This window comes from Oncorhynchus gorbuscha, linkage group LG14, assembly GCF_021184085.1.
Source record: "Oncorhynchus gorbuscha isolate QuinsamMale2020 ecotype Even-year linkage group LG14, OgorEven_v1.0, whole genome shotgun sequence".
NCBI lineage: Eukaryota > Metazoa > Chordata > Actinopteri > Salmoniformes > Salmonidae > Oncorhynchus > Oncorhynchus gorbuscha.
Genome location: NC_060186.1, coordinates 65,901,361 through 65,926,620, shown reverse-complemented (window position 1 = coordinate 65,926,620; position 25,260 = coordinate 65,901,361). Strand labels below are relative to the sequence as shown.

The window sequence follows — 25,260 nt, the reverse complement described above, 5'->3', positions numbered from 1 at the left end:
TAGTTGAGGTTTTTAAAAGGCTTCTAGAGTTTGTAATTTCCACTTTGAAATTTCAGACTTGATTTTCCTTTACCCCTACAAAAATCTCCATTAATTATCATCCACATAATAATAAAAATGTTCTGTTGCTGCAGGATTATTTTCCTGCTGTAGAAAACTGGCTCAAATTAAGATCCTACATCTGTAAGTCATCTAAACAACCATATTTCCTCCACCAGATCCGATGGACCAAGACAGCAGGCAGTGTGTCTGACCGCTTCCAGGACTCGAGTGTGTTTAACGAGACGCTGCACATCACCAAGATCCAGAGACACCAAGGGGGACGCTACTACTGCAAGGCTGAGAACGGCTTGGGCTCCCCGGCCATCAAGTCCATACGGGTCGACGTCTACTGTAAGTCCTGCAAATTACCGTCGTACACAGTGGTTGGGCCAACATTGTTTTCTTGTTATCTCAGTGTACCTTCTCAATGTTGCATCAAATCCAAAGTGACGAGTCAGTATACATTTCTTGTTTCATTTTCAACTAGATTTCAACCACAACGATAAGTTTAGGTTTTTCCTCTGAGTACATTTCTTATGTTTGTATTAAACCTTTGTTTAACGAGGCAAGTCAGACCTAGGAACAGTGGGTTAACTGCCTTGTTCAGGGGTAGAACGACAGATTTTTACCTTGTTAGCTCGGGAATTTGATCTAGCGACTTTTCAGTTACTGTCCCAACGCTCTAACCACTAGGCTTTCTGTCGCCCCAAAATTATTTCTTTCCAGAGGTGCTTTGGTGATGCTCTGTGTATCCAGATTGTTGATTAAATTAAAAAGGCACTTTATTGTCATGTTGTGTCTATCCATGTACTGTGAGTACTCTGGTTTCAATCCCGGCCCCATAAAATGGAAATGTCTGTTGGGATCCATTAAACTGAATGGCCATACACTGTATTGTTTTTATTGATCGGCCATTGATTGCCCTGTTCACCTCATCAATTGATGAGTGGTGAAGACACACGTCAGTGCACTTCCATCACAGCTACAACCCCCCTCCAGGCTGTTCCTCTGCACTACGACTCCAGTTACTACGAGTTAACTCAGAATTTTAAAGGGTGTGAACAGGTGTGGTTTTGCATAAATATCCAATGACAATGTCTGAAAGAGTGTAAGAAAAACAGGTTGCATGGTGTGTTATTTGTAACACAGTTACCAACATCTGATGCAGTGTAAACATTCTATGTGAACCAGCATTGCCGTTTGCCTCTATCTTCAGACTGCACTTGATTGAGTTGGGGTCCTAGACCAGACATCACGTGTTTTTGTTGGAGAAATTGTACAGTGGCTAACAGTCTTAACAACCCAACCCAGTAGGTTCCAACCGAGCCAAACCCAGTAGGTTCCAGCCGAGCCAAACCCAGTTGGTTCCAGCCGTGCCAAACCCAGTAGGTTCCAGCCGTGCCAAACCCAGTAGGTTCCAGCCGAGCCAAACCCAGTAGGTTCCAGCCGTACCAAACCCAGTAGGTTCCAGCCGTGCCAAACCAAGTAGGTTCCAGCTGTGCCAAACCCAGTAGGTTCATGTCTAGCCAAACACAGTGGGTTCCAGCCGAGCCAAACACAGTGGGTTCCAGCCTAGCCAAACCCAGTAGGTTCCAGCCTAGCCAAACCCAGTAGGTACATGCCTAGCCAAAACTAGTAGGTTCCAGCCGAGCCAAACCCAGTAGGTTCCAGCCTCGCCAAACGCTGTAGGTTCCAGCCTAATGCAGTATGTTCCAGCCTTGCCAAACGCAGTAGGTCCCAGCTGTGCCAAACCCAGTAGGTTCCAGCCGTGCCAAACCCAGTAGGTTCCAGCCATGCCAAACCCAGTAGGTTCCAGCCTAGCCAAGCCCAGTAGGTTCCAGCCATGCCAAATCCAGCAAGTTCCAGCCTAGCCAAACTAGCCATTTCAATAGTGAGGTCTGATTGGAGTTGTCCGGGGCACCTTCTTTAGCTGCAATCCACAACTCCACAGAGGTGCACTTGAATGAAGAATGGTTGCTCTCGTCTGAAGCCTAGACAAGCAAAAATCATCTGTCCCAGACAAACAAACTTCAAGCACTTAAAACCAGCACTTTCCCTTCTGTAACATCACTGACAGTGATAAACTTTGGGCTTGTGTTCTCCTCTTCTCCCACTCTCTCTGTGGCAGAACACAGAGCAGTCTGCAGTGCTGTCTCTGTCTCTCCTCTCTGTCTCTCCTTTCTGCCTCTCCTCTCTCCGCTGCTTCTCCTCTCTCCTCTGCCTCGCCTCTCTCCTCTGTCTCGATCTCTCTCCTCTGTCTCGATCTCTCTCCTGTGTCTCGATCTCTCTCCTCTGTCTCGCCTCTCTCTGCCTCTCTTCTCTGCCTCTCCTTTCTGCCTCTCGTCGGCCTCTGCTTTTGCTTCTGCTTCTGCCTCTTCTCTCCTCTTCTCTTCTCTTCTCTCCTCTCATTTCCTTGTCAAGGCATGGGCTTTAGAAAAAACGCTTTCATCAGACATCCAAGCCTCTCTTCCATCTGCCAATCACTCTTCTCAGTCTGTCACAACGGGCAGGGTCTGTCTGTGTGGCTGGTGTTTAGCCACACTGTCGCCAAGGCTCTTTCTATGCCTGTTCTCTCCATTTCCCCTTTCTATTTCCCTCTCTCTCTCTCTCTCTCTCTCTCTCTCTCTCTCTCTCTCTCTCTCTCTCTCTCTCTCTCTCTCTCTCTCTCTCTCTCTCTCTATTTCCCTCCCTGTCTACTCTTGGCCCCTGCATGTCTGTGTGGCTCTCAGTCGTTGTACCTGTATATTAGTTCTGACGTGAACAAGGGCTTTGGAATAGGTGATGGTTAGAAAGCTTGGAACTTGGAAGGAGGGGGAAGTAGTGGCTTTCTTTCTCTCCTTGTCTCCTTTCCTTCATCTGCTCTGGACTGCCATATTGCCTTTGTGGTGGATGTCTAACGGACATGTGCCTTCACCTGTCTAGTTCTTCCACACTGTTGATTGTAAACTATTGAGACATACAATAGACCCTGGACAGACAGTGACTAACATCCCAGTGTCACTGGTTTAGCATGATAACAGTAAGATTACCAAAGTTGACCAGTGGCCATTTTGAATCCTCTCTGGTTTGCCATGGCATTGTTTACAGTTTAATGGATGGCAAATCCTGAATGGGCAGCGTGGGAGGGATGCTTAGCCTATCAGACACATTCAACCAATGACGTCATCCAATGCTTTCACTAGTTGCCTCCCAGTCCAATGATGTCCTGAGTTGTGCTCTCCAGAAAAACTCTCTGTTTAACCTTTTACTGCAGTGGGCTAAATCAGGGTCACACAGAGTGATTCTTGGTAGTCTTTAACAAAATTACTTTGAAGCAAAAGTATTCACCTCACAAACATGGTTACCGGCTCAAACAAAGAAGACACATGTACCATGTCAGATATAGAGTTGAAATGTTTTATATTTTGAGTTTGCATCCCAATATTACACTTTCTATACATCACAGAAGACTGAAATATAACAAAACTGTTTGACATGGAAACACCAGATTTGTGTTGAGTTTTTAAAAATCAAAACCAATCGTATTGGTCACATACACATGGTTAGCAGATGTTAATGCGAGTGTAGCGAAATGCTTGTTCTTATAGTTCCGACAGTGAAGTACTATCTAACAAGTAATATAACAATTCCACAAGAACAACCTAATACACACAAATCTAGATGGGATAAGAATATGTATATATAAATATATGGATGAGTGATGACCGAGCGGCATAGGCAAGATGCAATAGATGGTATAGAATACAATATATACATATGAGATTAGTAATGCAAGATATGTAAACAGTATTAAAGTGGCCAATGATTTAGAGTCTGTATATAACATTCCACTAATGAGGCCAAACAGGGCACTTTTGGTAATTGACTGCAGGAAAGGGCTACTAGAATAGGATGAAAAGGGAATATCAAGTATCAACATCATGGTACAGTACTTTCAAGTACATGAGCCTTTCAAGCTTGATTTCCTCAAATTCTATACTTGTAGGTTTCCTATTTATCATTGAGTATACACTGAATACTGTACAGTATGTAATGCTATGGCCTTTATATTGTAGAGCCTTTAAAACACAACTCTATAGGACATTATTAAAGCAGCAGCATGCTAACCACATTGCTCACGCCACGCGAGCATTGCAAAATACATTTGCACATATATGTTATTCAATCATTGCACCCACACTGCGAGCCAACGAGCACATGTGTTGCTGGGCACTAAAATAGAAGTTGCTTCTATTTGTGGCACAGAACGCAATGCAAGTCCTGCTTCTCCCATCTCCTCATTGGCTTTTAAAAGCATATACCCACGTGCCATCTCCTCATTGGTTATACCCACATGGGTGATTGAAAGATGAACTGAGGTCGGTAATACACCTTATTATGAAAGTTAGTTGCCAATCGCCATACAAAGTCCAAAGAAGAAAATGCCTGTAAGGAATAGAGATGACTAGAAATTATTCTGTTGACTGTTTTATCTGTGGACTAATTATCAGACTAGAGGGCCTTATTTCAGGTAAAATAACAACTCAATGTTTATATCCCAGGACAAATTAGCTAGGAAAAGCAAGCTAGCTAGCTAAATAGGAGAAATTAGCTAGCAACAGCAAGCTAACTAGCTAAATTGCCATAAATGTTTAATGCTTTTTGACCTGTCCCCAAATTAATATAATTAGTTCAGAGTTTGTTTTGATATTTCAACCTGCGTGTCGGTATCACGTTTGGTGTAGGGGGACAAAATCCATTTGCGCATGCGGACACACCCGCGGGTCCGGTTTGGGCATGGTGTTAGACCGATGACGCCCTTGTTTCTGGCCTTGTAGTCCATATGTACTTCATTAGCTGGGTGCTGTGTTGCACATCTAGCAGAAACATAGTGGATTTCTCCTGGTAAATGCTATAGCTGTCACCCAGGGGTGAATGTAATTTGTGTGCCTCTTTTGCAGCTCTCGCTATTTTTAGTGCTTTGCAACCTTGTTTTTTAATTAGAATTTCAATTGCTATTTGGGCGCCAGGGCTCAACAACAACACCTTGAAAAATTGTGTAGATTCTGATTTTCAGATGTTGTGTAGGTGTGTTTTTACATCATAATGTCATTAGACTACCGAGAAATCAAATCAAACTTTATTTGTCACATGCGCCGAATACAGCAAGTGTAGACTTTATCGTGAAATGCTTACTTAAATGTAACTGCTAGTAAGGATGGCTGCTATAAGGATACAAGTCAGAGAGAGACAGGACTTTATTTTTGGTGGTAATTTAGGAGGGCTTCCATTTCAATGTGAATTTAGTCTTTGTTCTGTTCTTTAAAAAAATTAAAATATTATTTTCCTTCCCTGTCCTTCTGAAACCAGAGGGCTTATTTTCAATTTAGAGTGGAAATATTTCCAGCTTTATTTGTTCATACATACATACTTATAAAATCAATGTGTACTCCTTTCCTATCCGTTCACCTTCCAAAGATACTGCTGGATCCGCCATGACTCACAACGTCCAATAGACATTAAATTCAATGAAGTGAAGGAAGGAAAGAGAGAAAGGGAGAATTCTCTGGACGCATTGCCTAGGTTTAATTAAATGAAAGAAGGAAGGGCAAAGAATGAAAAAAGAGGGAGAATTCTATGGTAGAAGTATTGCCAACTCAAAAGGACAGACAACAGCAGGATGGGTAATTAACTTACCTCTGCAGCCCAGAGGAGCTGATATTAGCCCTGGCAGGCCTAGCAGGCACAACAGTAACTCATTTAAAATACCCACCCCATCTAAGCACATTTCTACCTGCTGGTGCTTCAGAAGATGTGTTTGTCCATAGTGAGGTCTGCAGGGACAGATGCCCACTCAGAAGTTAATAAAGAACTCCCTACCGTCCTTCCGTTGATCGATTGGTAGCTTTGCTGTTCCTAAGAACTTAGAGCCTCTTCTTCCTCAGTTCCTTGAAGGGTCCATCTATTACAATGTTTTTCATTTCATCCGGGCTGTATATGTGGTATTGCTGTGTCTGAGACTACATTGACGTACCTAGTAGAGAAAGGCCCATAGCGTTGCAGCAGGGGCTTATCGCTGGCTTTAAGGACTTCATCGGCAGGAGGACTTCACCTTCCCAATGTAATACATTTCTGATGTGAAAAGAGTCCAATGGACTCCAATGAAGTACAAAAGACTCATGTACTTCACTTGTGCCCATGCGTTTAACAGGAGTTAGAGAGCATGTACTTGCATATTGGGACTGGAAACTTTATTGCACTGATATTGAGTTTGCACTTTTACAGAGTGCACTTGTCAGGAATCAACAGTATATACCACCAATTTGACAATGGAGGTAATTTCAGGACTCTTTAAAGTGGATGAATAATAAAAATGACGATCTTTACACTGGAGGCTGCTGTGGCCCTATGAGTCCCCTACCAATCAGTGAACCTTTTGTCATCTCCTTTGGATAGTTCCATACACAACCCATTACTCATCTTTAACAGGCTTCTTATTGTCTCAGCCTCAAATGTTCATTGGTCTCGGAGTTGAAATAAACTCTGTGTGTGTGATTTAACTTTGGCCAACAAACTGAAATCAATGCCAGGATTGTTGTCCAATTCAACACAGACCGTGGTTGATAAATGAGAGATCTTAAGGGATGGATCGAAATGTACAGAATGGATACCTGGAAGAAAATGGGGGAGGGTCATTCTTTTTCAATTTTAGTCAAGGGGAGGGTTTAGTATTTTTGTAATCTAGTCCAACTGAGGGTCGTGTAATTTGTAATTGATGAAATCACAATATTTCTGTGTTTTAGAATTAGTTGCTTATTAGGCAACATATCTACGTGTGCCCGATGTTGCCCCTCGTCTCTGATTCTCTGCTGGGCGCGCAATATGTGCTCCTATAGGCAATTTAATGAAATTATCCATAGTCTATAGGCTACAAAGTGCATGCTCTGAGTTATATTTCTAAGAAAATTCACTTCCTTCCTGAGTCTTTTGTGCTGCTGGGATAGTGTAAATAAAACTAGGCTGCATTGTACACTGCAATATTCCATTCCTGAGCCCTGGCCTGCTCTGCTCTTGATTATAAAAACATGTTTTGTGCTGCCTAACCAATGCTGTGCTGTGTTTTGATTAGGTATCTTCCCAAACATGTGATATCTTCCACTCCAACTAGCCTATAGCCTATGTTCTGTTCAGTTTGAGAAGGAGAGCGCGAAGAGGAGAAGGAGGACGGGAGGTCAACTTTGACAGCTTGCTACTACTATCGTTTATTTTAATAAAAACAATGTTTCTTACCCATGATGTATTTATCAGAGTTATTAACCTCACAATAAGCCAGATTTCAATAACTTACATTGGGGTGCTGAAACTTGAAGCAGCATCTGCTGCACAATCAATCGGAAATGGACAGCTCATGGGGCTGAAAGAAGGCAAATGCAGGTAAGCATAATTCACTTAAACCGTCTTAAATTTTAATTAGACTTTACTAAAAACAAAAGGGCTTTGTGTTAGAGCCTATTTCTTCCTATTTAAGAAATAAGAGGTAGACCTACCTATTTGACAGACGAAATTAGGCTATAGGCTGCTATATCCATAGATTTGTCGGCCAATTCCTCTACCATGCACTCTTTAAATAGCCTACTTCTGTGTCAGTGAAGGGCTGTTAAGGGTTGGAAGAACTTGACTGGCCTGCACAGTTTTTTCTTGGGCCTGCAAATCCATTGATAGATTCATGCAATGTTTTATTATAAAAGGGATCTCTCCACTCCTACTCTTGTCCACGGTGGTCTGTGATCCCACAACTACTCAGGGAGGATTTAGGTCAATTATATTTTGGTGAAGGGAGGGTTATCCATTTTAATTTCAGAGAGGGCTTTACTCCCTAAGCTAAAACAACCATGACGCGAAAAAACTACTGTTTGACTATCTGAAATGCTGTGCTTAACCACATCTGCATGAATAATCACATTAATATGAGGAGCATAAAAAACCTACTTTCTGTTATTTGTACACCTGCTAACAATATGCTAGCAGCTGATAGCTAGCTACAGTGCCTTGCGAAAGTATTCGGCCCCCTTGAACTTTGCAACCTTTTGCCACATTTCAGGCATCAAACATAAAGATATAAAACTGTATTTTTTTGTGAAGAATCAACAACAAGTGGGACACAATCATGAAGTGGAACTACATTTATTGGATATTTCAAACTTTTTTTAACAAATCAAAAACTGAAAAATTGGGCGTGCAAAATTATTCAGCCCCTTTACTTTCAGTGCAGCAAACTCTCTCCAGAAGTTCAGTGAGGATCTCTGAATGATCCAATGTTGACCTAAAACATAATGATGATAAATACAATCCACCTGTGTGTAATCAAGTCTCCGTATAAATGCACCTGCACTGTGATAGTCTCAGAGGTCCGTTAAAAGCGCAGAGAGCATCATGAAGAACAAGGAACACACCAGGCAGGTCCGAGATACTGTTGTGAAGAAGTTTAAAGCCAGATTTGGATACAAAAAGATTTCCCAAGCTTTAAACAACCCAAGGAGCACTGTGCAAGCGATAATATTGAAATGGAAGGAGTATCAGACCACTGCAAATCTACCAAGACCTGGCCGCCCCTCTAAACTTTCAGCTCATACAAGGAGAAGACTGATCAGAGATGCAGCCAAGAGGCCCATGATCACTCTGGATGAACTGCAGAGATCTACAGCCGAGGTGGGAGACTCTGTCCATAGGACAACAATCAGTCGTATATTGCACAAATCTGGCCTTTATGGAAGAGTGGCAAGAAGAAAGCCATTTCTTAAAGATATCCATAAAAAGTGTCGTTTAAAGTTTGCCACAAGCCACCTGAGAGACACACCAAACATGTGGAAGAAGATGCTCTGGTCAGATGAAACCAAAATTGAACTTTTTGGCAACAATGCAAAACGTTATGTTTGGCGTAAAAGCAACACAGCCCATCACCCTGAACACACCATCCCCATGGATGGTGGAGCCAAATACAGGACCATTCTGGAAGAAAACCTGATGGAGTCTGCAAAAGACCTGAGACTGAGACAGAGATTTGTCTTCCAACAAGACAATGATCCAAAACATAAAGCAAAATCTACAATGGAATGGTTCAAAAATAAACATATCCAGGTGTTAGAATGGCCAAGGCAAAGTCCAGAACTTAATCCATTCGAGAATCTGTGGAAAGAACTGAAAACTGCTGTTCACAAATGCTCTCCATCCAACCTCACTGAGCTCGAGCTGTTTTGCAAGGAGGAATGTGAAAAACTTTCAGTCTCTCGATGTGCAAAACTGATAGAGACATACCCCAAGCGACTTACAGCTGTAATCGCAGCAAAAGGTGGCACTACAAAGTATTAACTTAAGGAGGCTGAATAATTTTGCACGCCCAATTTTTCAGTTTTTGATTTGTTAAAAAGGTTTGAAATATCCAATAAATATTGTTCTACTTCATGATTGTGTCCCACTTATGGTTGATTCTTCACAAAAAATACAGTTTTATATCTTTATGTTTGAAGCCTGAAATGTGGCAAAAGGTCGCAAAGTTCAAGGGGGCCGAATACTTTCGCAAGGCACTGTATTATGGAGCTATGAAACATCTAATGCTAATATTAGCTTACTAGCTAGCATTAGCTATTATGGAGTTATGTCACATCTAATGATAATATTAGCTCGCTTGCTAGTGTTAGCTATTATGGAGCTATGAATCGGAGCTATGATGCGGCAGGTATTTTTTATTTAGTTTTAATTTAACCTTTATTTAACTAGGCAAGTCAATATCCCGAGTCAACTAAGTGAAAAATCTGTCGATGTGCCCTTGTAATTCACTGAAAGTGTCTACTAAATGACTCAAATGTAATTTAACCCCTGCCCCTGTCACTTTAGGCCCAGGCTGTGTGGTACAAAGGTGAATGGTGGTACTTGGGGCAGACACACTCCCTCTTTGGACATTCTCTCTCTCTCTCTCTCTCTCTCTCTCTCCTCTTCTTCCACTCCACTCTCTCCCCTCTTCCTCCGCTCTCCTCTCCCCTCTTCATCCGCTCTCCTCTCCCTCCTCTTCACGCTCCTCTTCCTGTCTCTCCCTCTACTCTCCTCTTCCTCCACTTCACTTCACTTTCCTTTTCCTCTCTCACTCCACATTTCTATCCCTCCAATCATCTCTAAGTCTTCTTTCTCCATGCCTTTTGCTTCTGAGCCCTGACTCGCCACATCACTTCCCTCACTTTCACTGACCTAGAGGAACAGAGGACCAGAGGGAGAGGAGAGGAGGAACAAATAGGATATAATTGTGGTCAGGAATATTTTATCTTTCTCTCACACTATCTCTCTCTTCCTTCCTCTCTTTTTCTCAACTATACATACACTCTCTTCCTAATAATCACCTCTCAGGGGTTTCCATAATAAATTGTGTGATTCCACACACTCTTTCTCTTTCTCTCTCTAGCCTCCAATCAACTCTCGCTTTCTTGCCTATCAGACTTACTACAGAGTTTGCCAATGTTAGCTGATTATTTATGAAGCTAGGACATTTTCCAAATGAATTGCATCGGTAGAAACAGGACAAAACTGCACCTAGAAAACATGACAACCCATACCTTAAGCACCACAGATAAACACAAATTATTCAAGCCTTCATTTCAGTGGGTTGTTAGCTGGTTGTCTGTATGGCTAGCTAGTGAAATTGACAGCTGAGGTTGATGCTTCATGAGTGCAGCCCAAATTTACTGCTACTCACAACTTTTCTTGCCTGACAGACTAGCTAGCCAGCTATAGCAAGCAGCTTGGGCCGTTTCCACATGAATTACATCGGTAGAAACAAGACCAACTGCCAACTAGTTAGCTGACTATAAACAGCTAAACACTGCAACTATTTACATGAGACAGAGAGCTCCACCGGTGATGTACTAGCTGATACCAACAGAGTGATCATGACAGGACTTGCTAATCTGAGAGCTATTCCCCACATTTAACGTCATCAAACATAGACAACACCAAACATATATATCTGCTGTTTACTTATTTCACTCACCTCGACATCATCGCTTTTCAAAGTCACCAACCAATATACAGAAGATACAGCCTCTTTCACAGTGAAAAGTCGTGTATGCTTCGGCGCCGTCATTTTTAGAAAAAAACATTGAAAAGTAAAATGACGGCAACAGCCGCGCGAATACAACAACAGGTTGCATGCATGTTAATTTTGCTATCATTTAAAGAAAGGACTTCGACGGTTGCTATGGTTAGAAAGAGATAAATAGGTTTCTGGTTTTCCGCTTCCCTCTGGAAAATGTATATTAATATTAAATAAAAACTAGTAACAACAGTATTCCTGTTTCCATTTGTCATTATTGTCTATTTTCTATTTACTTATATTGCTGTGTTATGCTGTATTATAATGCTGTATAATAATGTTGCCTAATCAATCACCTTCCAGTGCAAATGGAAATTAAAAACAAAACACTGCCTCCTTTGTGGCGCAGTGGTCTAAGGCATCGCAGTGCTTGAAGCATCACTACAGACCTGGGTTTGATCCCAGGCTATGTTGCAGCCAGCTGTGACCGGGAGACCCATGAGGCGGTGCACAATTGGCCTATGTCATCCGGGTTAGGGGAGGGTTTGGCCAGCCGGGATGTTCTTGTCGCATAGCGCTCTAGCGACTCCTGTGGTGGGCCAGGCGCAGGCACGCTGACATAGTCGCCAGTTGTACAGTGTTTCCTCTGACAAATTGGTGCGGCTGGCTTCTGGGTTAAGCGAGCAGTGTGTCAAGAAGCACTGCAGCTTGGCAGAGTTGAGTCTTGGAGGACACATGGCTCTCGACCTTCTCCTCTCCCGAGTTCGTACTGGAGTTGCAGCGATGGGACAAGACAGTAACTACCAATTTAGATATCACTAAAAAGGGGTAAAAATACAAATAATACTTTTAAAAGACACAAATACATGAAGTTGATGCAAAGAGTCAAAATTTGCAGGGTTGACCCTTCTCTTTCAATACCTCTGCAATCCGCCCTGGCATGCTGTCAATGAACTTCTGGGACACATCCTGACTGATGGCAGCCCATTCTTGCATAATCAATGCTTGGAGTTTGTCAGAATTTGTGGGGTTTTGTTTGTCCACCCGCCTCTTGAGGATTGACCACACGTTCTCAATGGAATTAAGATCTGGGGAGTGTCCTGGCCATGGACCCAAAATATCAATGTTTTGTTCCCCGAGCCACTTAGTTATCACTTTTGCCTTATGAGAAGGTACTCATCATGCTGGAAAAGGCATTGTTCGTCACCAAACTGTTTATGGATGGTTGGGAGAAGTTTCTCTCGGGGGATGTGTTGGTATCATTCTTTATTCATGGCTGTGTTCTAAGGCAAACTTCCTTTGCCTAAGAAGCAACCCCACACATGAATGGTCTCAGGATGCTTTACTGTTGGCATGACACAGGACTGATGGTAGCGCTCACCTTGTCTTCTGCGGACAAGCTTTTTTCAGGATGTCCAAAATAATCGGAAAGGGGATTCATCAGAGAAAATGACTTTACCCCAGTCCTCAGCAGTCCAATCCCTGTACCTTTTGCAGAATATAAGTCTGTCCCTGATGTTTTTCCTGGAGAGAAGTGGCTTTTTTCCTGCCCTTCTTGACACCAGGCCATCCTCCAAAAGTCTTCTCCTCACTGTGCGTGCAGATGCACTCACACCTGCCTGCTGCCATTCCTGAGCAATCTCTGTACTGGTGGTGCCCCGATCCCGCAGCTGAATCAACTTTAGGAAACAGTCCTGGAGCTTGCTGGACTTTCCTCAAGCATTCTTCACAACAATTGTACCGCTCTCCTTGAAGTTCTTGATGATCCGCTAAATCATTGACTGTGAAGCCCTTTTTGTGCAATGCAATGATGATGGCACGTGTTTCCTTGCAGGTAATCATGGTTAACAGAGGAAGAAACAATGATTCCAAGCGCCACCTTCCTTTTGAAGCTTCGAGTCTGTTATTCAAACTCAATCAGCATGACAGAGTGATCTCCAGCCTTGTCCTCATCAACACTCACATCTGTGTTAATGAGAGAATCACTGACATGATGTCAGCTGGTCCTTTTAAGGAAGGGCAGTGGAAATATTTTTTGGCGATTCAGTTCATTTGCATGGCAAAGAGGGACTTCATCTGATCAGTCTTCATAACATTCTGAAGTATATGCAAATTGCCATCATACAAATTGATGCAGCAGACTTTGTGAAAATAATACTTGTGTCATTCTCAAGACTTTTGGCCACGACTGTACAGTAGCTAGCTATGTTGGTCTATTGTGCTTCCAACAATGGTTGCTTAGGATTCAAACCTTCTCAAATAGCCAAATTCATAGTCTTCAGAGGGATAATGAACTTCACAGTCTCCTGCTATTAAAATACACCTATTTTAAAAAATGATTTTCTACATTGTAGAATAATAGTGAAGACATCAAAACTAGGAAATTACACACATGGAATTATGTAGTAACAAAAGAAGTGTTAAAAAATCCAAATATATTTTATATTGAAGATTCTTCAAAGTACATTTACATTACATTTAAGTCATTTAGCAGACGCTCTTATCCAGAGCGACTTACAAAAGTAGCCATCCTTTGCCTTGATGACATCTTTGCACATTCTTGGCATTCTCTCAACCATATTCATGATGTAGTAACCTGGAATGCATTTTAATTAACAGGTGTGCCTTGTTAAAAGTTAATCTGTGGAATGTCTTTCCTTCTTAATGCCTTTGAGCCAATCAGTTGTGTTGTGACAAGGTAGGGGTGGTATACAGAATATAGCCCTATTTAGTAAAAGGCCAAATCCATATTATGGCAAGAACAGCTCAAATAAACAAAGAGAAGTGACAGTCCATTATTACTTTAAGATATGAAGGTCAGTCAATCCAGACAATTTCAAGAACTATGAAAGTTTCTTCACGTGCAGTTGCAAAAACCGTCAAGCTTTATGATGAAATGGAGTCTCATGAGGACCGCCACAGGAAAGGAAGACCCATCGTTACCTAATATAGTTTTATCTAAAAAGGATAACTTTTTTAAATGTTTCACTATTTTGATTTGTTTTACATTTCGCTGACTAGGATGGTCCTCCCCCTCCTTTTTTGAGGTGTCTTCACTAATATATATACATATATATATATCATTATGCTCTTTGTATTTTAAGATATAGGCCTATTGTAAATTATTGTAGCACCACCAAACATAACTTTAAGATACATATTCATTTAACAGAGGTAGTTAACTCTACATTTATCAGCACAGCAATTGATAAAGCAGGACCATGTTTGCGAGACAAGTGGCTCTGAGCTAATGTCGATATTACACAAGTATGCTAACGGTTGCAGAAATCACAGTTACAGAAATCAGGAATACAGACATTGTGAAATGTCAGAATAATAGTAGAGTGAATTATTTATTTCAGATTTGGTTACTTTCATCACATTCTCAGTGGTTAAGGAGTTTACATACACTCAATTCATATTTGGTAGCATTGCCTTTAAATTGTTTAACTTGGGTCAAATGTTTCTGGTAGCCTTACACAAGCTTCCCACAAAGGTTGGGTGAATTCTGGCCCATTCCTCCTGACAGAGCTGGTGTAACTGAGTCAGGTATGTAGGCCTCCTTACTCGCACAAGCTTTTTCAGTTTGCCGATTAATTTTCTATGGGGATGAGGTCAGGGCATTGTGATGGCCACTCCAATACCTTGACTTTGTTGTGGGACGACCCATTTGCGACCACGCCTTAACTTCCTGACTGATTTCCTTTCGGGAAATCTGACCACGACTCCGTTTTGTTGCTCCCAGCCTAAAGACAGAAACTAAAACAGGAAGTGCCCGTGCTCAGGTCTGTTCAACGCTGGTCCAACCAATCGGATTCCACGCTTCAGGATTGCTTCGGTCACATGGACTGGGATATGTTCCGCAATGCGTTGGACAATAACATTGATGAATACGCTGATTCGGTGAGCGAGTTTATTAGCAAGAATATCGGTGATGTACCCACAGCATCTATTAAAACATTCTCCAATCAGAAATAGTGGATTGATGGCAGCATTCGCGCAAAACTGTAACCGCGAACCACTACTTTCAATCAGGGCAAAGTGACTGGAAACATGACCGAATACAAACAGTGTGGCTATTCCCTCTGCAAGGCAATCGAAAAGCTAAGCTTTGGTATAGAGACAAAGTAGAGTCGCAATTCAACGGCTCAGACACGAGAGGTATGTGGCAGGGTCTACAGTCAATCACAGAATACGAACGGAAAACCAGCCCCGTCGCAGACCACAATGTTTTGCTCCCAGACAAACTAAACAACTTCTTTGCTCGCTTTGAGGACAGTACAGTGCCACTGACACGGCCCACTACCAAAACCTGTGGGCTCTCCTTCACTGCAGCCAATGTGAGTAAAACATTTAAACATGTTAACCCTCGCAAGGCTGCAGGCCAAGGCAGCATCTCCAGCCGCGTCCTCAGAGCATGTGCAGACCAGCTGGCTGGTGTGATTATGGACATATTCAATCAATCCTTATCCCAGTCTGCTGTTCCCACATGCTTCAAGAGGACCACCATTGTTCCTGTTCCCAAGAAAGTGAAGGTAACTGCACTAAATGACTATCGCCCTGTAGCACTCACTTCCGTCATGAAGTGCTTTGAGGGACTAGTCTAGGACCATATCACCTCCACCCACCTACCTGACACCCTAGACACACTGCAATTTGCTTACCGCCCCAATATGTCCACAGACGACTCAATCGCAATCACACTGCACACTACCCTAACCCATCTGTACAAGAGGAATACCTATGTAAGAATCCTGTTCATCGACTACAGCTCAGCATTTAACACCATAGTACTCTCCAAACTCATCATTAAGGTTGACACCCTGGGTCGGCCTGTGCAGCTGGGTCCTGGACTTCCTGACTTGCCTCCCCCAGGTGGTGAGGGTAGGTAACGACATCTCCACCCCGCTAATCCTCAACACTGGGGCCCCACAAGGGTGTGTTCTCAGCCCTCTCCTGTTCTCCCTGTTCACCCATGACTGCGTGGCCACGCACGCCTCCAACTCAATCATCAAGTTTGCAGACGACACTACAGTGGTAGGCTTGATTACCAACAATGACGAGATGGCCTACAGGGAAGAGGTGAGGGCCCTCGGAGTGTGGTGTCAGGAGAATAACCTCACACTCAATGTCAACAAAACAGAGGAGATGATTGTGGACTTCAGGAAACAGCAGAGGGAGCAGCCCCCTATCCAGATCGACGGGACAATAGTGGAGAAGGTGGAAAGTTTTAAGTTCCTCAACGTACACATCACGGACAAACTGAAATGGGTCCATCCACACAGACAGCATGGTGAAGAAGATGCAGCAGCGCCTCTTCAACCTCAGGAGGCTGAAGAAATTTGGCTTGTCACCAAAAACACTCACAAACTTTTACAGATGCACAATCGAGAGCATCCTGTCAGGCTGTATCACCGCCTGGTACCGCAACTACTCTGCCCACAACCGTAAGGCTCTCCAGAGGGTAGTGAGGTCTGCACAAGACATCACCGGGGGCAAACTACCTGCCCTCCAGGACACCTACAGCACCCGATCTCACAGGAAAGCCATCAGACTGTTAAACAGCCATCACTAACATTGAGAGGCTACTGCCAACATACTGACTCATCTCTAGCCACTATAATAATGGACAAATTGATGTAATAAATGTATCACTAGCCACAAACAATTAAACAATGCCACTTTATATAATGTTTACATACCCTTCATTACTCATCTCATATGTATAATACTGCGTCTATACCATCTACTGCATTTTGCCTATGCCGTTCGGCCATCGCTCATTCATATATTTGTATGTATATATTCTTATTCATTCCTTTACACTTGTGTGTATAAGGTAGTTGTTGTGAAATTGTTAGGTTAGATTACTTGTTAGATATTACTGCATGGTCGGAACTAGAAGCACAAGCATTTCGCTACTCTGGCATTAACATCTGCTAACCATGTGTATGTGACAAATCAAATTGTATTTTATTTGATGACAAAAAGAGGCACTGAGTTTGAAGGTAGGACTTGAAATACATCCACAGGTACACCTCCGATTGACTCAAATTAATTAGCCTATCAGAAGCTTCTAAAGCCATGACATAATTTCCTGGAATTTTCCAAGCAGTTTAAAGGCACAGTCAACTTAGTGTATGTAAACTTCTGACCCTCTGGAATTGTGACACAGTGAATTATGAGGGAAACATTCCATCAGTAAACAATAGTTGGAAAAATGACTTGTGTCATGCACAAAGTAGATGTCCTAACTGACTTGTGTCATGCACAAAATAGATGTCCTAACAGACTTGTGTCAAGCACAAAGTAGATGTCCTAACTGACTTGTGTCATGCACAAAGTAGATGTCCTAACAGACTTGTGTCATGCACAAAGTAGATGTCCTAACTGACTTGTGTCATGCACAAAGTAGATGTCCTAACTGACTTGTGTCATGCACAAAGTAGATGTCCTAACTGACTTGTGTCATGTACAAAGTAGATGTCCTAACTGACTTGTGTCATGCACAAAGTAGATGTCCTAACAGACTTGTGTCATGCACAAAATAGATGTCCTAACCGACTTGTGTCATGCACAAAGTAGATGTCCTAACTGACTTGTGTCATGCACAAAGTAGATGTCCTAACAGACTTGTGTCATGCACAAAATAGATGTCCTAACCGACTTGTGTCATGCACAAAGTAGATGTCCTAACCGACTTGTGTCATACATAAAGTAGATGTCCTAACTGACTTGAGTCATGCACAAAGTAGATGTCCTAACTGACTTGTGTCATGCACAAAGTAGATGTCCCAACAGACTTGTGTCATGCACAAAGTAGATTTCCTAGCAGACTTGTCATGCACAAAGTAGATGTCCCAACAGACTTGTCATACACAAAGTAGATGTCCTAACAGACTTGTCATACACAAAGTAGATGTCCTAACAGACTTGTGTCATGCACAAACTAGATGTCCTAACTGACTTGCCAAAACTATAGTTTGTAATCAAGAAATGTGTAAAGTGGTTGAAAAATGTGTTTTAATGACTCCAACCCAAGTGTATGTTACCTTCCAACTACAACTGTAGGCATACATGTCAGCTTTGACACCGGTTTTGCACATCAGCGTTTAACTAGACATCGGGCCGATACCAATGTCTCCAACCTAAGTGTATGTAAATTTCCGACTTCAACTGTTTATATATTAGTACTATTAATTTCTCAAGCCCTGTGTTATTGGTATTTGCCATATAGTATATGCCCCCTGAAGTCTGTTCTAGGTCTGTGGGAGGCCAATGTTGTGTAATGTGTGTGTAGATTGTAGTTGGGGTGTGTGGGAGGGGGCACTCGAAGGAGATATATTGATCATGAAGTTAATGTGGAGACAGGAGATCTGAGAGCCTGCATGTGCGTGTAGCTAACGAGAGGCAGGAGATTTGAGAGGCAGGATCAATAGGGGGAGTTGGCAAGGAGAATGGAAGACGATGTCATCATCAGCTGTCCAACTGCCAAGCCCACTTGTGGATTAATTATTACAAATGATCAGTCATATTGTGTTTCCTCCTACAAAGCTATTTGACCGTTGGGCGATGACAGAGCTATATTAAACGCGTTCTTCCATAACAGACTCTGAAGGCTTTCTTTCACAGCACTTTAAAATGCCCACAGAATAATATTATTCAAAGTTATTGTATTCTGTTCTATTCTATCGCATAAGCGATGAATATATTATAATAAATGAGTCAAAGCTATTTTGATCAGATGATGTATGTACAGTTCCTTCGGACAGCATTCACAGCCCTTTTGTTGTGTTACAGCCTGAATAAAAAATGCATTCAATTTAGATGTTTTCTTGTCACTGGCCTTAACACAATACCCCATCATTTCAAAGTGGAATTATGTTTTTCAAAAAATATTCAAATTCATTTAAAGTGAAAAGCTGAAATGTCTTGACCCTTTTCTTATGGCAAGCCTTAATAAGTTCAGGAGTAAACATTTTCTTAATAAGTCATATAATAAGTTGCATTGACTCACTCCGTGTGCAATAATAGTGTTCAACATCATATCTGTACCCCACACATACAATTATCTGTAAGGTCCCTCAGTCGAGCAGTGAATTTCTAACACAGATTAAACCACAAAGACCAGGGAGGTTTTCCAATGCTTCGTAAAGAAGTGCACCTATTGGTAGATGGGTAAAGAAAAAACACATTTAATATCGCTTTGAGCATGGTGATGTTATTAATTACACTTTTGATGGTGTATCAATACACCCAGTCACTACAAGGAGAGAGGCATTTTTCATATTCAGTTTCTTGGAGAGGAGGGAAACCGGTCAGGGATTTTCCCACTAGGCCAATGTTTACTTTAAAACAGTTACAGAGTTTAATGTCTGTGTTAGAGAAAACTGAGGGTGGATCAAAAACATTGTAGCAACTCCACAATACTAACCTAATTGAGAGAGGGAAAATAAGAAAGCTTGTACAGAATATAAATATTCCAAAACATGAAGCAGAGTTGCAACAAGGCACTGAAGTAATACTACAAAGTTTTATATTTGGGGCCAATCCAATATAACATATTACTGAGTACCATGCTCCATATTTTCAAGCATAGTGGTGGCTGCATCATGTTTTGGGTATGCTTGTAATTGTTAAGGACTGGGGAGTTTTTCAGGATTAAAAAGAAACGGAATGCAGCTAATCACAGGCAAAATCCTAGACGAAAACCAGGTTAGCTGGGAGACAAATTCACCTTTCAGTATGACAATAAGCTAAAAACACAACGCCAAATATACACTGGAGTTGCATACCAAGAAGATAGTGAATGTTCCTGAGTGGCCTAGTTACGGTTTTGAATTAAACCCACTTGAAAATCTATGGCTTGACTTAGAAAATTGGCTTGACTTGAAAATGGTTGTCTAGCAATGATCAACAAACAATTTGACAGAGCTTGAAGAATTTTGAAAATAATAATGGACAAATACTGTATAGTCTAGGTGTGCAAACCTCTTAGAGACTTACCCAGTTGTAATCGCTGCCAAATGTATGTATTTACTCAGTGGTATATATTTATTTGATGCTCCCCAAAACATTCAAACAATTCTAAAAACATTATTTAACTTTGTCATTATGTGGTATTTTGTGTAGATGGGTGAGATTTCTTATCATTTGTTTTAGCAATTTTGAATACAGGCTGTAACACAACAAAATGTGGAATGAGTCAAGGGGTATGAACACTTTCTGAATGCACTGTATAGACAGAGATGTACAGTGAGCTCCAAAAGTATTGGGATAGTGAGAAATGTTTTGTTATGATATCTGTGTGTCTTTAACTTTCTCATTCATTATTATTCACAAGTCATTCAGGACTATCTGTAATCACGGCAGTATCCACATTCATTTAGATATGTTTAGAGACATATTATATTCTTATTTACAATGAAAGTCTCCAAAATGACACAATACATTATTTACCATTCATTTCTATTGGGCGCAAAATCATCTGAAACACAACCAAAACAAACAGCAAATGGTTCCAACAAATTTGTGGAGTTGCAAGCAAGGGTTGGGACTGGTTCAGGGAACCGAACAGAAAACCGGAAAATAACTATATTTAAGGAACAGAACCTGAACCGAAAACGGAAGTGATCGACACTGTGCCGTTATTTTAAAAGCATTTTTATTTATAAATGTTTTAATTTTACCCCCTTTTTCTCCCCAATTTCATGGTTTCCAATTGTTAGTAGTTACTATCTTGTCTCATCGCTACAACTCCCGTACGGGCTCGGGAAAGACGAAGGTCGAAAGCCATGCGTCCTCCGAAACACAACCCCACCAAGCCGCACTGCTTCTTCAACACGCACGCATCAAACCCGGAAGCGAGCCGCAACAATGTGTCGGAGGAAACACCGTGCACCTGGCAACCTGGAAAGCGTGCACTGCGCCTGGCCTGCCACAAGAGTCGCTGGTGCATGATGAGACAAGGATATCCCTACCGGCCAAGCCCTCCCCAACCCGGACGACGCTAGGCCAATTGTGCGTCGTCACACGGACCTCCCAGTCGCGGCCGGCTGCGACAGAGCCTGGGCACGAACCCAGAATCAGTGCCCTAGACCACTGTGCCACCCGGGAGGCTTAAAGGCATTTTTTTACGTGCCGAGCATCAAAGCACCTCTGCAAATCCCTCACTCTGTCAATCAGAGAAATGTTCTAGCATTTGCCTGCCAGCTGGAAATCTTTGCCAGTTGGTGTGTGTCGCGAAGCCACTCCTGCGTTGTTTTGGCTTTGTGCTTAGGGTCGTTGTCCTGTAGGAAGTTGAACATTCACCCCCAGTCTGAGGTCCTGAGCACTCTGGACAGGTTTTCATCAAGGATCTCTCTCTGTACTTTGCTCCGTTCATCTGTCCCTCAATCCTGACTAGTCTCCCAGTCCCTGCCGCTGAAAAAAATCCCCACAGCATGACGCTGCCAACACCGTGCTTTACCGTAGGGATGGTGCCAGATTTCCTCCAGACGTGAAGCTTGGCCTTCCGGTTACATCAGACCAGAGAATCTTGTTTCTCATGGTCTGAGCATCTTTTAGGTGCCTTTTGGCAAACTCCAAGCGGGCTGTCATGTGCCTTTTACTGAGGAGTGGCTTCCCCCTGGCCAATTCTACCATAAAGGCCTGATTGGTGGAGTGCTGCAGAGATGAGGAACTCTGGAGCTCTGTCAGCTTTCTGAATGCACTGTAAGTGAATTTGTCCCCAATTTTTTTTTTTTTTTTCACCTTTATTTAACCAGGTAGGCTAGTTGAGAACAAGTTCTCATTTGCAACTACGACCTGGCCAAGATAAAGCATAGCAGTGTGAACAGACAACACAGAGTTACACATGGAGTAAACAATTAACAAGTCAATAACACAGTAGAAAAAAAGGGGAGTCTATATACAATGTGTGCAAAGGGCATGAGGAGGTAAGCGAATAATTACAATTTTGCAGATTAACACTGGAGTGATAAATGATCAGATGGTCATGTACAGGTAGAGATATTGGTGTGCAAAAGAGCAGAAAAGTAAATAAATAACAACTGTGGGGATGAGGTAGGTGAAAATGGGTGGGCTATTTACCAATAGACTATGTACAGCTGCAGCGATCGGTTAGCTGCTCAGATAGCTGATGTTTGAAGTTGGTGAGGGAGATAAAAGTCTCCAACTTCAGCGATTTTTGCAATTCGTTCCAGTCACAGGCAGCAAAGTACTGGAACGAAAGGCGAATGAGGTGTTGGCTTTAGGGATGATCAGTGACACACCTGCTGGAGCGCGTGCTACGGATGGGTGTTGCCATTGTGACCAGTGAACTGAGATAAGGCGGAGCTTTACCTAGCATGGCCTTGTAGATGACCTGGAGCCAGTGGGTCTGGCGACGAATATGTAGCGAGGGCCAGCCGACTAGAGCATACAAGTCGCAGTGGTGGGTGGTATAAGGTGCTTTTGTGACAAAACGGATGGCACTGTGATAAACTGCACCCAGTTTGCTGAGTAGAGTGTTGGAAGCAATTTTGTAGATGACATCGCCGAAGTCGAGGATCGGTAGGATAGTCAGTTTTACTAGGGTAAGCTTGGCAGCGTGAGTGAAGGCGGCTTTGTTGCGGAATAGAAAGCCGACTCTTGATTTGATTTTCGATTGGAGATGTTTGATATGAGTCCGGAAGGAGAGTTTGCAGTCTATCCAGACACCTAATGACATATAGATGTCCACATATTCAAGGTCGGTTGAACAGGCTGGTAATAGGGGTTGCGACAATGGCGGCGGATAGTTTCAGAAATAGAGGGTCCAGATTGTCAAGCCCAGCTGATTTATACGGGTCCAGGTTTTGCAGCTCTTTCAGAACATCTGCTATCTGGATTTGGGTAAAGGAGAACCTGGAGAGGCTCGGGCGAGGAGCTGTGGGGGAGGCGGAGCTGTTGGCCGAGGTAGGAGTAGCCAGGCGGAAGGCATGGCCAGCCGTTGAGAAATACTTTTGGTCCCTAAAAAGGTCTGTAATTTCTAATCAGTTCACCCGATATGAATGAAAATACCTTCAAATTAAAGCTAACCTCATAGTCATTGTATAATTTCAAATCCAAAGTGCTGGAGTGAAGGGCCAAAACAACAACAAATGTTGTCACTGTCCCAATACTTTTGGAGCTCACTTCATGAGTACATGAATGGCTTTAGATGTAAATGCGTTGGCGTGATAAACGCTGAGATCCAGGCCCTTGTGAGTTGTCTGAGGTCTGTTAGAACCACAACAGGATGAATCAGCACATTATTTGTACATAATGTAAATGTTTGCTGGCGTGGGTAATGGAGGTAAGCCTGGTTCGTGACTGGCCATTTCTTTGTCAAGGTCTTCCTCCTCTGGAGATCTGGGGAGCAGGACCTTAAATCAGGGGACTATGAGAACCCTCTGCTGCTTTCCATAGAGACAATTTTGTGTCCCAAATGGCACCCTATTCCCTATATAGTGCACTGCTGTTGATCAGAGCCCTATGGTCAAATGAAGTGCACTAAGGGAATACAGTACCATTTGGGTACATAATATATATCTAACCTGTACTACTTTTAAATTCCTGTATAATCGTACAACAAGCAGTAAACAAGCCACATTGAGGTCTTCAGCCGAAGTAATATGGTTTAGAAAAATATTGTTGTTTAATTTCAGTGAATCTAATCTGTTGTCTGTAGATAAATGAACATATGAAACGTATACATATAGTAGGCATATAGAGGTTTTGGATTTTGTCCCTTATCTACAACTTGTTTTGACTACAAATACACAACTTGTTTTGACTACAGGTAGACAGCTTGTTTTGACTACAAATAAAAAGCTTGTTTTAAATACAAATTGACAGCTGGTTTTGACTACAAATAGACAGCTTGTTTTAAATACAAATCAGCAGCTGGTTTTGACTACAAATAGATAGCTTGCTTTGACTACAAATTGAAAGCTTGTTTTGATTACAAATAGACAGATGGTTTTGATTACAAATAGACAGTTTGCTTTGACTACAAATCAACAGCTGATTTTCACTACAAATCAACAGCTTGTTTTGACTACAAATAGAGAGTGAAGTACACATGGAGCATAAAACAGTCATATGAAAATACATACATTATTTATGACAGAATACGCATAGGATCTGGCCAACATAAAGATATGCCCATATCATCACAATCGCATCATTGATTATCAATAACAGTTTATTTACACAGTGGTTGATGTGTTATTGCTAAAGGGACCAGTAGTATTGCTGTTTGAAGAGGTGTCTGGAGAATCATACAGACCATGAATCATGACCATGGACCCATAACTGCTATTGAAATGTAAGAGGTCTGCAATGCTAAATATAATTCCTTAATCATGAAGATGCTGAAAAGAGATATCCTTGTAGTTGTTACTATAATTATTGTAATTATTATTGTTATTATTACCATTATTGTTATTCAGGTGTATAGCCTAGTAGTCAATACAGGGGTGTTGGCATGATGGAAGACTTATCTCGGACGAAAAAAAAGATTCACTGACCATGTGTTACCAGACCAGGATTGAGAGGAAAACTAGGGAAAAAACGGTACAAATATGCTTTCTTCTGGAGTTCCTTGTGCATAATATTTTACAAAATTATGTTTTATGTATGCAGAAGAGCCCTCTATTAAACAAAATAGGGAAATAATGTGATCAACATGTACCTTTTGAGTTTAGTTGGAGGATTCTGGCTTGTACAAAGCCAATGGGTGCAACGTGTGAGTGGGTGTTGTTCTTTAGCCTAGAGAACAGAACAGGACTGTGTTTGTGTCTGGTTGTTTTCTAGGGAGATGAATGGAAGAGGAGACAGGCCGAGGCACAAGCCTCTGTCTGCCTGAGACGATGAACAGGAGATTCATTACCCTTTGTGTGTGTGTGTGTGTGTGTGTGTGTCAGTGTGTGTCTCCATTACCACCCCTCACGGCTCTATTGGGTCTCATTATTCCCCCATCTCTATCACTGGGAGGAAGAGTGGGGGCCGCTGGCATAACCCACCATCCATCACACACACACACACACACACACACACACACACACACACACACACACACACACACACACACACACACACACACACACACACACACACACACACACACACACACACACACACACACACACACACAC

General features: G+C 42.2%; 1 protein-coding gene across 2 annotated transcripts in view; it reads left to right on the top strand.

Annotated features, from left to right (window-relative positions):
- The window catches only part of LOC123995702 (MAM domain-containing glycosylphosphatidylinositol anchor protein 2-like), a 423,303-nt gene that overhangs the window by 155,373 nt on the left and 242,670 nt on the right, over window positions 1–25,260 (top strand). For both annotated transcript variants that reach the window (XM_046299372.1, XM_046299371.1), the window contains exon 3: window positions 219–393. In XM_046299372.1, coding sequence (XP_046155328.1) covers window positions 219–393 — 175 coding nt within the window. The remainder of the gene's footprint in view (window positions 1–218; window positions 394–25,260) is intronic.